Source organism: Mandrillus leucophaeus, unplaced genomic scaffold, assembly GCF_000951045.1.
Source record: "Mandrillus leucophaeus isolate KB7577 unplaced genomic scaffold, Mleu.le_1.0 Scaffold291, whole genome shotgun sequence".
NCBI lineage: Eukaryota > Metazoa > Chordata > Mammalia > Primates > Cercopithecidae > Mandrillus > Mandrillus leucophaeus.
The window spans coordinates 333576-349490 of record NW_012103043.1 but is presented as its reverse complement, the minus strand read 5'-3'; the positions used below and the strand labels follow the sequence as shown (position 1 = coordinate 349490).

General features: G+C 41.6%; 1 protein-coding gene across 1 annotated transcript in view; it reads left to right on the top strand.

Moving 5' to 3' along the window:
• CLTCL1 (clathrin, heavy chain-like 1) overlaps nucleotides 1-15915 on the top strand; it is a 115241-nt gene that overhangs the window by 26654 nt on the left and 72672 nt on the right. Inside the window, exon 3 of the mRNA XM_011986070.1 lies at nucleotides 12730-13033. Coding sequence (XP_011841460.1) covers nucleotides 12730-13033 — 304 coding nt within the window. The remainder of the gene's footprint in view (nucleotides 1-12729; nucleotides 13034-15915) is intronic.

Below are 15915 nucleotides of genomic sequence, written 5' to 3'. Positions count from 1 at the left end.
AATCTTCTAGTCATTTAATGTCTCTGTTTATTTAGATCTTTAATTTCTTTCAGTGATGTTTTGCATATTCAGTGAGCAAATCCTGTACTTCTTTGTTAAATTTATTCCCAAGTATTTTATTATTTTTTGATCAGACTTGTTTTCTTAGTTTTATTTTTGGATTGTTTCTTACTAGTATATAGAAATAAAATAATTTTTGTATATTTTTCTGTATCCCATATACTTATTAAACTTATTCTTGTAGTTTTTAGTGGATTCCTTGGCATTTTCTACATACTGTATCATGTTATCTGTGAATAGACAGTTTTACATCTTCTTTTCTAATCCAGATTCTGTTGGTTTCAACATTGCATTGGCTAGAATACCCAGTAGAGTATTAAACAGAAGTGACAAGAACAGACATTGTTGAATTATTTCTGACCTTAGTGGGGGAGTTTTTAGCCTTTTACAATTAAATATGATGTTGGCTGTGGATTTGGGGTAGATAAATCTTTTATCAAGTTGGAGAAGTTCCCTTCTATTTTCTGTGTCTAATGAGATGATCACATGGTTTGTGTCCTTTATTCGTGTGGTGTATTACATAAATTAATTATTGGATATTAAGCCAACCTTGCACTCCTGTGGTAAATCTCTTTTGGTCATGGTGTATGGTGGTTTTTTTAATGTTGAATTTTGTTCACTAATATTCTAAGGGTTTTCTGTTATTTTTATCATTGGTCTGTAGTTTTCTTTTCTTGTGATGTCCTTTTGTGACTTTGTAATTAGGCAAATGTTGGCCTTAGAGAATGAAGTCCTTCTTCCTCTATATTCTGAAAGAGTCTGTAAAGGACTTATTTCTGTCTTCTTTGAGTATTTGATAGAATTCAACAGTGAAAGTCTTCTGGTCCTGGGGTTTTCTTTGTGGGAAGATTTTAAATTTCAAATTCACCTTCCTTACTTGCTGTGAATCTGTTCAGATTTTCTGTTTTCTTGTGTCAGTTTTGGTAATTTGTGTCTTTCTAGGAATTTATCCAGGTTATCTAAGTCTTCTAGTATGTTGACATAAAATTGTTCATAATATTCCCTCCTTTTAATTTCTTTGGGGTTGGCAGTGATGTCCTCTTTCATTCTTAATTTTGATAATTTGTGTCTTCTCTTTTTTTCTTGATCATTAACCAAGGTTTGGGTTGGGCCTTGTGGCTCATGCCTGTAATCCCAGCACTTTGGGAGGCTGAGGTGACAGGATTACTTGAGACCAGAAGTTCAAGACCAGCCTGGGCAACATAGGGAGACCCCATCTCTACAAATTAAAAAAAAAAAAAAACTAGCCAGTGTGGTAGTATGCGTCTGTGGTTCCAGCTACTCAGAAGTCTGAGGCTGGAGGATCACCTGAGCCTAGGAGGTCAAGGCTACAGTAAGCTGGGATCGTGCTGTTGCACTCCAGCCTAGGTAACAGAGTGAGACCCTGTCTCTAAAAGTAAATAAATAAGATTTGTTAGTTTTCTTGATTGTTTTGAAAAACCCTACTTCTGGCAAGGTGTATATAGGCTACTGCAGGAGCATGTGCACAGCTGCTTACCATGTGCCTTTCTTGTTAAAATGTAGCATACCATTTTAATTCTTCTGAATTTTTCTTTTTGCTATTTTTTTTTTGTGTGTGTGTGTGTGTGTGTGTATAGTGGTTGCTGTAGGGTTTATAAAATGCATCCTAACTTACTACAAATGATTTCAGATTATTAATATTAACTTCTATTAAAATGCAGAAATTCCACTCCAGCATAGCTTCATTTCGTTGTCCATCTGTTGCGCTATTTTTATCTTTCATATATATGAATATATAAAATATATGAAAAAAGAGAAAATAAGATGCATCTATATATGTTATAAACCCAATAACCTATAGTTTTATTATGGTTTTATATGATATTATTTAATGAAATTAAGAGAAATCTTTATACTAACCAACATTTATCATATCCAGTGCTCTTTATTTCTTTTTGTGGATTTGAGCTCCCATCTTAGTTCAGTCTCATTAGAAGTTGTTTACCATAAGCTGTTAGTGTCTGAAGACAGTGAGGGTTTAACATTTACCATTTTAACTAGACAGCAAAACTACATCACACCTAAATTATGTCCAAAAGCAGTTGTTTTATAAATTTATATAGTTTAAACTTAAGTTTATAATATAGTTATAGCTAACTTTAGAACTGTTTTAAGGCAGCAAACCTTTATCTTACTGATCATGTGTTTTGGATATAAATTGCATCAAATTGTGGCCAGGTGCAATGGCTTGCACCTGTCATCCCAGCACTTTGGTAGCACAAGGCAGGTGGATCACCTGAGGTCAGGAGTTTGAGACCAGCCTGGCCAACGAGGTGAAACCCCGTCTCTACTAAAAATACAAAAATTTGCTGGACATGTTGGTGTACGCCTATAATCCCAGTTACTTGGGACGCTGAAGGAGGAGAATCGCTTGAACCCGGGAGGCAGAGGTTGCAGTGAGCCTAGATCGCCCCCTTGCACTCCAGCGTGGGCCCCAAAAGCGAAACTCCATCTCAAAAAAAAACAAAAAAAAATTGCATCAAATTTGGTTGTTCCTTTTCGTGAATTCAAGAAATCATCTTAATTATTGCCTGGGTGTAACATGACTTCATTAAAGACTATCTTTTAGCAACAGCAGCCTTATTTCTCAAATTGTGGTTAAAAACCAGTTTTGCTGATTGATGATAATATTGTAATAATATGAGTTGTTGCATAGCTTGGCTAACTAACTGGATAGTCAGATTAACTCTTTTTTTCTAGCTGTGTAGCTCAGCTAGATTTAGCTTTTTTTGAGGTAAAAAGGTAAATCTGTGAGTAATTCCGCTATTAACACGAGCGTACAGATGTGTTTTTGAGAACCTGTTTTTAATCCTTTTGATTCTCTACCCACAAGTAATTGACTGGGTCGTATCATTATTCATTTTTAAATTTTTTGAGGAACTGCCATCCCTTTTCTATAGTGGTTGCACTATTTTACATTCTCAGTAGTGCACAGTGTTCTAATTTTTTCACATTCTTGCTAACACTTGCTATGTGCGTTGTTTCCTTTCTAATAGTAGTCATTTTTTTTTTTTTTTTTTGTTTTTTGTTTTTTTTTGAGATGGAGTCTCGCTCTGTCCCCAAGCTGGAGTGCAGTGGCCGGATCTCAGCTCACTGCAAGCTCTGCCGCCCGAGTTTACGCCATTCTCCTGCCTCAGCCTCCCGAGTAGCTGGGACTACAGGCGCCCGCCACCTCGCCCGGCTAGGTTTTTTTTGTATTTTTTAGTAGAGACGGGGTTTCACCATGTTAGCCAGGATGGTCTTGATGTCCTGACCTCGTGATCCGCCCGTCTCGGCCTCCCAAAGTGCTGGGATTACAGGCTTGAGCCACCGCGCCTGGCCTTTTTTTTTTTTTTTTTTTAAGAGACTGTAACTTCGAACTCCTGGACTCAAGCTATCCTCCCACCTTAGCCTCCCAAGTAGCTAGGACTATAGGCATGCATCACCACACCCAGCTAATTAAAAGCATTTTTTCTTTGTAGAGACAGGGTCTTACCATATTGTCCAGGCTGATCTTAAACTCCTGGTCTCATGTGATCATCCCATCTCAGCTTCCCAAAGCGCTGGGATTACAGGTGTGAACCATCCCACGCAGATCATTTTTTAATTGGAGTATTTGTGGTTTTTGTTGTTGAGTTGTAGGCATTCTTTATATATTCTGGATATTAACCCCTTGTCGGATATATGATTTCCATATACAGGCATACCTTGAAGATATTTTGGGTTCAGTTTCAAACTACGACAATAAAAAATATTACAATAGTGAGTCACATGAATTTTTTGGTTTCCCAGTGTGTATAAAAGTTATGTTTACACTATGCTGTAATCTATTAAGCGCAAAATAGCATTATTTCTAAAAAAATGGATTACCTTAATTAAGAAATAATTTGGCCAGGCACAGTGACTCATGCCTGTAATCCCAGCACTTTGAGAGGCTAAGGCAAGTGGATCATGAGGTCGGGAGATCGAGACCATCCTGGCTAACACGGTGAAACCCCGTCTCTACTAAAAATATGAAAACAAAAAATTAGCCGGGTGTGGTGGCGGGCACCTGTAGTCCCAGCTACTTGGGAGGCTGAGGTGGGAGAATGGCAAGAACCTGGGAGGTGGAGGTTGCAGTAAGCTGATACTGCGCCACTGCACTCTAGCCTGGACGACAGAGCGAGACTCCATCTCGAAAATAAATAAAAATAAAAATAAAAAAGTAATAATTTCTGGCCAGGCGTGATGGCACATACCTCTAATCCCAGCACTTTCAGAGGGCAAGGTGGGAAGATTGCTTGAGCCTAAGAGTTCAAGAGCAGCATGGGAAACAATACAGTGAGACCTTATCTCAAAAAAAAAAAATGCTGGGGGTGGTGGTGCATGCCTTTAGTCTTACCTACTCAAGGAGGCTGAGATGGGAGGATAGCTTGAGCCCAGGAGTCTGAGGACTGCATGTCAGCCTGGGTGACAGAGAGAGACTCTGTCTCAAAATAAATAAATAAATAATCTATTTATTCCTAAAAATTGCTTACCATTATTAGCCTTCACTGAGTTGTAATCTTTTTTTTTTTTTTTTTTTTTAAGACGGGGGTCTGTCTCTGTTGCCCAGGCTGGAGTGCAATGGCGCGATCTTGGCTCTCTGCAACTTCTGTCCACCGGTTTAAGGGATCCTCCTGCCTCAGCCTTCCGAGTAACTGGGATTACAGGCATGTGCCACCATTCCCAGCTAATTTTTGTATTTTTAGTAGAGACTGGGTTTCACCATGTTGGCCAGGCTGGTCTCGAACTCCTGACCTCAAGTGATCTGCCGGCCTCAGCCTCCCAAAGTGCTGGGATTACAGGCGTGAGCCACTGCTCCCAGCTGTGAGTTGTAATCTTTTTACTGGTGGAGGGTCTTGCCTTGATGCCAGTGGCTGCTGATTGATCACAGTAGTGGTTGCTGAAGACCAGAGTGGCTGTGGCAATTTCTTAAAATAAGACATCAGGCCGGGTGCGGTGGCTAACGCCTATAATCCCAGCACTTTGGGAGGCTGAGGCAGGCAGATCATGAGGTCAAGAGATTGAGACCATTCTGGCCAGTATGGTGAAACCCTGCCTCTACTAAAAATAAAAAAAAATTAGCTGGGCGTGGTGGCAGGCACCTGTAGTCCCAGCTACTTGGGAGGCTGAGGCAGGAGAATCACTTGAACCTGGGAGGTGGAGGTTGTAGTGAGCCAAGATCGCACCACTGCACTCCAGCCTGGCAACAGAACGAGACTCCATCTCAAAAAATAAATAAGTAAATAAATAAAAAATAATAAAAAAATACATTAATGAAGTTTCCGCAGGACTGACTCTTCCTTTAATGAAAAATTCCTCTGTAGTGTGCAATGCTGTTTGCTAACATTTTACCCACAGTCGACTTCTTTCAGAATTGGAGTCAGTCCTGTCAAATTCTGGTGCTTTATCAGCTAAGTTTATGTACTATTCTAAATTCCTGTAGTTATTTCAACAATGTTCACAGCGTCTTCACTGGGAGTAGATTCTATTGGAAGAAACCACTTTCTTTGCTCATCTGTGAGAAGCAACTCCTCATCTGTTCAAGTTTGATCCTGAGATTGCAACAGTTCAGTCCCATCTTCAGTCTCCACTTCTAATTCTCTTGCTGTTCCTACCACCTCTGCAATGACTTCCTCCACTGAAGTCCTGAACCTCACAAAGTCATTCATGAGGTTTGGAAAACACTTCTTCCAAATTCCTGTTAATATTGATATTTTGACCTCCTCCCTTGAATCACAAATGTTCTTAGTTGCATCTAGAATGGTGAATCCTTTCCAGGAGGTTATCAATTTACTTTGCCTAGATCCATCAAAGGAGACACTAATTATGGCAGCTGTAGCCTTTAAAAATGTATTTCTTAAGACTTGAAAGTTGAAACTACTCTTTGATCCATGGATTGCAGAATTGGTATGTTAGCAGGCATGAAAGCAACTTTCATCTCCTTGTATATCTCCATCAGAGCTCTTAGGTGACCAGGTGCATTATCAATGAGCAGTAATCTTTTTAAAGGAATATTTTTTTTTCTAAGAAGTAGATCTGAACAGTGAGTTTCAAATATTCAGTAAACCGTGCTGTAAACAGGTGTACTATCATCACGACTCTTGTTGTTCCATTCATAGAGCACAGGCAGAGGAGATTTAGCATAATTCTTAAGGGCCTTGGGATTTTTGGCTTCCACTTAAAGTTACCAGCTGCATTATCCCCTAACAAGAGAGTTAGCCTGTCTTCTGAAGCTTTGAAGCCAGGCATTGACTTCTCTCTCACTTGAGTCCTAAATGGCATCTTTTTCCAGTGGGAGGTTGTTTCTTCTCCATTGAAAATGTGTTCATCAATGATCTTAGCTAGGTCTTCTGGACAACTTGGCACAGCTTCTGTATCAGAACTTGCTGCTTCACTTTGCAGTTTTATGCTATAGAGATGGCTTCTTTCATTAAACCTCATGAATCAACCTCTGCTAGCTTCAGACTTCTTCTGCAACTTCTTCACCACTCTCAGGCTTCATAGAATTGCAGAGAGTTAGGGCCTTGCTGTGGATTAGGCTCTGGTTTAATGGATTGTTCTGGCTGCTTTGATCTTCTATCCAGGCCACTACAGCTTTCTCCATATCAGCAATAAGGCTGTTTGCTTTCTTATCATTAATGTGTTCACTGAAATAACACTTTTAATTTCCTTAAATAACTTTTCCTTTGCATTCACAACTTGGCTAACTGGTGCAAGAGACCTAACCTTCAGTCTGTCTCGGCTTTTGATATGCCTTCCTCACCAAGCCAAATCATTTCTAACTTTTGACTTAAAGTGAGAGACGTGGGATTCTTCTTTTCACTTTCACTTTCCTTTAGCAAGGAAGGTTGTTAAGGTTGTTAAATGGCCTTATTTCAATATTGTTGTGTCTCAGGGAATAAGGAGGCCCGAGGAGAGGAAGAGGGACTAGGGCATGGCCAGTAAGTGCAGCAGTTAGAACACACACATTTATTAAGTCCACTATCTTATATGTGTGTGGTTCATGGTACCACAAAACAATTACTGTAAAAACATGAAAGATCACTGATCACAGAGCAGCATAGCTAATATAATAATGAAAAAGTTTGAAATATCACGAGAATTACCAAAGTGTGACAGAGACAGGAAGTGAGCACATGCTATGGGACAAATGATACCAATAGACTTGCTTGATGGAAGATTGCCGCAAACCTTTGATATTTTTTTCTCCACGAAACGAAAAAAACGCCTGTAATCGCAGCACTTTGGGAGGCCGAGGCGGGCGGATCACCTGAGGTCAGGAGTTTGAGACCAGCCTGGCCAACATGGTGAAACCCAGTCTGTACTAAAAATACAAAAATTAGTTGGGCATGGTGGTGGGCGCCTGTAAGCCCAACTACTCGGGAGGCTGAGGCAGGAGAATCTCTTGAACCTGGGAGGCAGAGGTGGCAGTGAGCTGAGATCGTGCCATTGCACTCCAGCCTGGGCAACAAGAGCGAAACACTGTCTCAAAACAGAACAACAACACAAATGCAATATCTGCAAAACACAGTAAAGCAAAGTATAATAAAACGAGATATGCCTGTATTTTCTCTCATTCTATGGGTTGCCTTTTCTCTCTTTTGTGACCTCTGATGCTGTCCAATTCATTTTTTTCTTTTATTGTCATACCAAAAAAAGTCATTGCAAGATCCAACATCATCAAGCTTTTCCCCTATGTTTTCTCTAAATGTTTTATGATTTTAATTGTTGGGATTTTTTTTTTAATCTGTGAAATTTTTATTGGCCTCCTGCTCCCCTCCCCAAAGGGTACCCTGCTTCTGCTGGCTCAGTTCCTCAGAACTTTGGTGTCATTGGTCTCAAACACCACTTTGCCGTCCACTATCCTGCAGGTGGTGGTCTTTTGGATGGTTTGCATGGAGTTGCTGCTGTCTAGGGCCTCACCAAGATTGAAGTCCTCCCCATCTTCCAGCAGGCGGCGGTAGGTGGTGATCTCAGCCTCCAGATTGACCTGGATGTTCCAGGCCTCATACTCCTGGGCCTGGCACTGTCCCTCTGCCCAGGTCTGTGCCAACTCCGACTCCGGGTACAGTAGGACCCTGTCGAGCTGCTCCGTCTGCATGGTGTAGCAGGCTTCCACCTCCCTCAGGCTGTTCTCCAAGCTGGTCTTCAGATTTCTCATCAAGTCCAGGCCAATCTCCAAGGACTGGACTGGACATCTCAGCTCCATTAGTGTCAGCTCAGCAGCTCTGATCTCGGCGGACTGCGTGGTGACCACTGTGGTGCTCTCCTCAATCTGCTGGGACCAGTACTTGTCCAGCTTCTCTAGGTTCTTCTGAGCCAGCTTGTCATATTGGGCCCAGATATCTGCCATGATCTTGCCAAGGTCCTGATATTTGGACATCTGCCTCCACAGTCAGCCCAAAGCTAGCAATCTGGGCTTGTAGGCCTTTTACTCCCTCTTCATGGTTCTTCTTCATGAAGAGCAGCTTCTCCTTGAGAGTCTCGATCTTTGTCTCCAGCTGCAGCCCAGTGACATTGATGTCGTCAGTGACCTTGCAGAGCCCATGGATGTTGCTCCCCACAGACTGACGCATGGCCAGCTCTGTCTCATACTTGATTCTAAAGTCAGCAGCAGCAAGATGGGCATTGTCAGTGTGCAGAACGATGAAGGTATTGTCCACAGAATTTGCAAAGATCTGAGCCGTCAGCTTCTCGATGGTCTTGAAGTAATGGCCCAGTGTCTGACCTGGGGTCCCTTCTTCTCCAGGTTCTCCCGATTTTTGTTCTCCAGCCTCTGATTCTTAGTCTCCAGGCTCCTCACTCTGTCCAGGTAGGAGGCCAGGTGGTCGTTCAGGCTTCGCATGGTCTCCTTCTCATTCTAGATGCCTCCTATTCCTGCCAGACCGCTGGCCATTCCAGTGGCCAGGGCCCTGGACCCCAAGTCACCCTGGAAACTGGTGGAGTAGGACACAGAGATCTGAGAGCCCAAACCCCTTACATCTGCATAGATGCCGGCTGGGCTGCTGATCGACCAGGTACTGTAGCTGGGCAGCTGGACGGATCCCAGGGACCGGTAGTTGGCAGAGAAGGTAGTGGAACGAGTGGTGAAACTCATGCTGTCTGGGGAGGAAAATGAGAGAACAGGACTCAGGTTCTGCCTGTGATTTTAGTTTTTTTTTTTTTGAGACGGAGTCTCGCTCTGTCGCCCAGGCTGGAGTGCAGTGGCCGGATCTCAGCTCACTGCAAGCTCCGCCTCCCGGGTTTACGCCATTCTCCTGCCTCAGCCTCCCGAGTAGCTGGGACTACAGGCGCCCGCCACCTCGCCCGGCTTATATTTTTTAGTAGAGACGGGGTTTCACCGTGTTAGCCAGGATGGTCTCGATCTCCTGACCTCGTGATCCGCCTGTCTCGGCCTCCCAAAGTGCTGAGATTACAGGCTTGAGCCACTGTGCCCGGCCGATTTTAGTTTTTATGTTTAGGTCTTTAATCCATTTTGAGTTACTTTTTGTATATGGTATAAGGTAAGGGTCCAATTTTATTATTTTGTGGACCCAGTTTTCCCAGTATTATTTGTTGAAAAGAGTATTCTTTTTTCCTACTGAATGGTCTTAGTACCTTTGTCAAAGATCATTTGATCATATATGTGAAGGTTCATTTTTGGGTTCTCTCTTATATTGCATTGGTGTCTATGTTTCTATGCTGTTACCATACATTTGGTTACTTTAACTTTGTAATGAGATTTAAATTCAGGAAATGTGAGATCGTCCAAACTTGTTCATCTTTATCAAGATTATTTTGGCTTTTTGAGGTCCTTTGAGATTCCATATACATTTTAGGATGGATTTTTCTATTTTTATAAAAAATGTGTTTGGGCCTGTTGAGGTTTTTGAGGCACTTTTATCAAATCAGTGCATGCAGCTGTTTCTAGACTTTCTTCTGTTTCATTGATCTGTGTGTCTTATGAGAATAACATAGGTTTTATTAATAGCTTTATAGAATGTCTCAACGTTAGGTATCGTAAGTCTTCCAGCTTTGCTCTTTTCCACAATTGTTATATCTATTCTTTGTCCTCTGCATTTCCATATTCGTTATAACATCATTTTATTTTCCACCAAACAAAAGATGCTGGGCCAGGGTGGTGGCTTACACCTGTTATCCCAGCACTTCAGCAGGCTAAGATGGAAGGATTGCAGGAGGCCAGAAATTTGAGACCAGCCTGGGCAGCATAGCGAGACCTAGTCTCTAAAAAAAAAAATTAGACTGGGTATGGTGGCTCACACCTATAATCGCGGCACTTTGGGAGGCTGAGGCAGGCAAATCACTTGAGGTCAAGAGTTTGAGACCAGCTTGGCCAACATGGCGAAACCCTGTCTCTACAAAAAATGCAAACGTTAGGTGTGTGTGGTGGCATGTGCCTGTAATCCCAGCTACTCGGGGGGCTGAGGCAGGAGAATCACTTGAACCTGGGAGGTGGAGGCTTCATTGAGCTGAGATCATGCCACTGCACTCCTGCCTGGGCAACAGAGAGAGACTGTGTCTCAAAAAAGAAAAAGAAAACAGAAAAATTAACTGAGTGTGATGGTGCATGCCTGTAGTCCCAACTACTTGGGAGGCTGAGGCAGGAGGATCACTTGGGCCCAGGAATTTGAGGTTGCAATGAGCTATGATTGCTCCACTGTACTCCAACCTGGGTAACAAAGTGAAACCCTGTCTCTTTCCTTCTTTCTATAAAAAAGAAAGAAGGAAAAGTATGCTGGTATTTTGATTGGGATTCCATTGAATCTGTAGATAATTTAGGGGAAAATGACATCTTAGCAATTTTAAGTGTTTTGATCCATGAAAATGGTATGCCCCTTCTTTGATTTAAGCCTTTACTTTCTTTCAGGAATATTTTATAGTGTAGAGACTTTGCTTACCCTTTGTTAAATTTACTCCAAAATGCTGTTTTGGGTGGTGTTATGAATTTTTTTTTTGAGACAGAGTCTCACTCTGTCGTCCAGGCTGGAGTGCAGTGGCACAATCTCAGCTTGCTGCAACCTCCGCCTCCCAGGCTCAAGCAATTCTCCTGCCTCAGCCTCCCGACTAGCTGGGATTACAGGCACATACCACCACACCCACCTAATTTTTGTATTTTTAGCAGAGATGGGGTTTCGCCATGTTGGCCAGGCTGGTCTTGAACTCCTGACCTCAGGTAATCCGCCCACCTCGGCCTCCCAAAGTGCTGGGATTACAGGCATGAGCCACCATGCCTGGCCTGAATTCTTTTTTATATTTCCAAATTGTTTGCTGCTAGTATCTCAAAATTCAGTTGATTTTTTTTTTTTTTTGAGACCCGTTTTTACTTTGTCACCCAGGCTAGAGTGCAGTGGTGTCATCTTGGCTCATTGCAACCTCTGCCTCCTGGATTCAAGCAATTCTTCTGCCTCAGCCTCTCAAGTAGCTGGAATTATAGGCACCTGCCACCATGCCCAGCTAAATTTTGTATTTTTGGTAGAGATGGGGTTTCACCATGTTGACCAGGCTGGTCTCAAACTCTTGACCTCGAGAGATTCACCTGCCTCAGCCTCCCACAGTGCTGGGATTACAGGTGTAAGCCACTGTGCCCAGCCCAATTCAAATTTTTGTACGTTGACTTCGCATCTTGCTGCACTCCTGTAGTCACCTATTAAATCTAATAGTTGTTTTGTAGATTTGTAGATTCCGTAGGATTTTCTTTGTAAATAATTATGTTGTCTGTGAGTTAAGACAGGTTTACTTCCTTTTTTGATCTTTATGCCTTTTATTTTTCTTGCCTTATCACACTAGCTATGTCATTCTCAGTGTCAAAACAAATGGTCAGAGAAATAATCCTTTCCTTGTTCCCAATCTTTGTGGGAAGCAATATTTTAATATTTTATGTTAGCTCTAAATTTTGTATAGATTCCAAAATCAAAACTTAGTTCATTGCTACAGGTAGAAACAATATGGGTCTCTTGCCAGAGAATCGATGCCAAATATTTTGTCTAGAACTGTACTGTCCTATTGGGCATTAGCTGCATGGGATTGTTTAACATTTAAATTAATTAAAGTTAAATAAAAGTATAAATTCAGTTCCTGAAATATCTTGCTAGATACATATTAAGTGTTTAATAGCCACATATAACTATTATCTGCTGTGATGGATGCAAATATAGAATATATCCAACATTGTAGAAAATTCCATTTGTCAGCATTGGTCTAGAATTTAAGACAAATTTGGAGAAGTTGGTTTAATGTGAAGGGATAGTTGTAGTCTTTCTTGAAAATTGGAGACTGCGCAGAGAAGGGATGTCTTATGTTTTTGCTGACTTATCCAGAAAAGTATTTTGAAACAAAAAGAAACCAATCTGAAAGAGAAGCGTGCTTCAGTAGAACTAATTTCTCATTGTTATTCACATATTTCTGTGAATATTTATACGCTTTTATATTCTTCTGAAGAAGAATTTAATGCATACAGGCTCTTCTCAATATTTAGACATTAAGATATGGTTAATTACTACTCTGGCAGCATCTTTCAGACCCTGTTAATCAGATTAGCAGTACAACCTAAAGTAATATTAAAATAATTCAGAATTAAGAGTATACGAATTTGTCTTTCAGATTTTTAATTTATCTTTCTTTAATCTCTATTATATCAAATACTAGCTGGGAAGACACTTCAGATCTTTAATATTGAGATGAAGAGTAAAATGAAGGCTCATTCTATGGCAGAAGAGGTGATTTTCTGGAAATGGGTTTCTGTGAACACTGTTGCCTTGGTGACCGAGACTGCAGTCTACCACTGGAGCATGGAAGGTGACTCCCAGCCCATGAAGATGTTTGATAGACATACCAGTCTGGCGGGCTGCCAGGTGATTCACTACCGGACTGATGAGTACCAGAAGTGGCTGCTCCTCATAGGCATCTCGGCTCAGGTAAGCCTTGAGCTGCCTTTAGGGGCTGGTCTGATGTAACTTCAAAGCCCTATATTAGAATAGAATGGTTAAGTCATTAGAAGTTGGTTATAGGGCCAGGTGTGGTGGCGTATGCCTGTAATCCCAGCACTTTGGGAGGCCGAGGCGGGCGGATCTCTTGAGGTCAGGGGTTCAAGGTTGCAGTGAGCTGAGACTGTGCCACTGCACTCCGGCCTGGGCAACAGAGCAAGACCCTGTCTCAAAAAAAAAAAAAAAAAAAAAGAAGTTGGTTATAGGTATAAGGCAGAAGTAGGCCTGGAACTGAGAGAAATAGAGATTACCAAGAAATCTGAACTTGGATCAAATAATCTTAATTTACCTTTGGCCCATTAACTACTACTGCATTCCATCAGGTTCCTGATGTTCGTTGTGTAAACTATTTCTAGCACTGTTTTGAGAGGTTGTTGAGGAATTTTGTAGAATAATTTGGAACGCAGATTTATAAGAAGTCCTTCAGGAAGACGAGAGAGGACTAGACGTCCTGCCCACTGCGTCACAGCCAGGGCAGGGAGGGACCGTGGCCCATGGGGTCAAGGGGCCCTGATGTGCACAGCTGCTGCAGGGAGGGAGGTCTTGGGAAAATGGGCGGTCAGCTGGTCTGTCCTTGGTGAGTGCGCACACTGCCCGCACACACCGCAGCCTGCACACAGCACGGCCTTCCTGGCATCTCTGGCCCTACTGTGTCTGCACTGTTGTATCAAAGTCCCAGCATCTAGATGGTTAACATAGAGCTGCTTCTGTGTAAATGCTGCTTATTTTAAACACTAAGAAGTGTTTAATTTTATGGGGAAAAAAAAAGTAGTCCTTAGACTGTGTTTCAAGGACTTACTGGAATGTTACTAACTCATATTCTTTTATAATGAAAGCAGTATCTTTCTGTCCTCCCTTTTTTCATTCCTGGTGGCTAATTCAGTCACCAGATACTTGAGGACTATAGGATGTTTGCACTTGGGACACAGATCTTAATCATTCAATCCTGATGACCAGGGAATGATCTGTCTACAGCCTAGTGGGGAAGGTGTATCTGCACAATTCTAGTAATTAAGGAACTGTCACATCTTCGAAGAGAATACTGTGGGAGCCATGAGAGAGCAGCTTAAGTCAAGAGAGCCCACAACACAGGGGATCTAAGCTGCATTTTGCTAGCTATTAAAGCGCACTTGGGAAGGAAACAGTGTATGCAAAGGCATGGAATAGAGGGGAATGGCTCTTTCTGGGAGTCTAGGGTCGTCCACTGTGGATGATACCTATAGGTAAGCATATTAGGTAGCTAGAGGGGCAAGACGTAGAGAAATGAGTAGGGGGCCAGACTGCAGGCAATGGGAATTATGTAGCAGGTTTTGAGTGAGAGTGATGTAATTAATTTTCCTTCTTAGCAGCATAGTGGAATGGAAAAACTGCTATCTTTGATGTTGGAGATGGACAGCCATGAAGACTGGAGGCCAGGAGACTAGTTGAAAGGCAGATACAGGAACAAAACCATGTAGTCTGTTCTAGAGTAGAGACATGTATGAGAAAGGTTAAGAATACGCAAAGAGGGAAGGAGTACTTCTTTCCACTTGAGGATCTCTTCCATTTCTGCAACCCCTAGAAGAAATGAGGCATGTGTGACCAGATGAAGGCAGTGGCATTGCAGATATACAGGGGAAACAAGACCTAAGACTTTGGCTTAGTCACCCTGATAAAGGGCATCTACAACAAATACAACTAACATCTTACTTCGTGTTGAAAAACTGAAAGCTTTCCCCCAAGGATCAGGAACAAGGATGTCTTCTCTTGCTACTTCTGTTCAACTTTGGACTAGAGATTCTAGCCAGGGCAATTAGGTGAGAAAAACATAAAAGGCATCTAGATTTAAATGGAAGAATTAAAGCTGTCTCTATTTGCAGATGACATAAACTTGTATATGGAATTCCTAAGGAATCTAGTAAAAAACTATTAGAACTAATAAACAAATTGAGCAAGGTTACAGAATACAGTATCAGTATGCAAACATCAGTTGTGTTCCTAGACATTTGCAATGAACAATCAAAAAATGAAATCAGGAAAGCAATCTCATTCATAATAACATCAAAAAGAATAAAATACTTAGAGGTAAATTTAATTTAAAAAATGCAAAAGTTACATTCTGAAAACTACAAAACATGATTGGAAGTAATTAAAGAAGATCTAAATCAAAAAATGTCCCATGTTCATGGATTGGAAGATTTAATACTTTTAGGATGGAAGTACTCCTCAAATTGGTCTACAAATTCAACATAATCTCTATTGGAATACCAGCTAGCTTCTTTGTAGAAATTGACAAGATGATCCTAAAATTTATGTGGAATTGCAAGGAACCCAGAATAGCCAAAACAACCCTAAAACAAATAAACAAAAAATTGGAGTACTTATACTTCCCAATTTTAAAACTTGCCACAAACCTACAGTGATCAAGAATGTGATACTGGCTGGCCTCAGTGACTCATGTGTGTAATCCCAGCACTTTGGGAGGCTGAGGAAGGTGGATATCTTGAGCCCAGGAGTTTGAGACCAGCCTAGGCAACATGGTAAAACTCATTTTTTACAGAAAATGCAAAAACTAGCCAAGCATAATGACATGCACCTGTAGTTCCAGCTACTCTGGAGGCTGAGGTGGGAGAATTGCTTGAGCCTGGGAGGCGGAGGTTGCAGTGAACTGAGATTGCACCACTACACTCCAGCCTGGGTGACAGAGTGAGACCTTGTCTCAAAAAAAATAAAATTTAAAAAAGAATAAAATGTGGTACTAACTTAAGAATAGATGACAAACAAATTAGCTTGGTGTGGTGACATGCACCTGTAGTCCTGGCTACCTGGGAGGCTCAGGCAGGAGGATTTGCTTGAGCCCAGGAGTTCC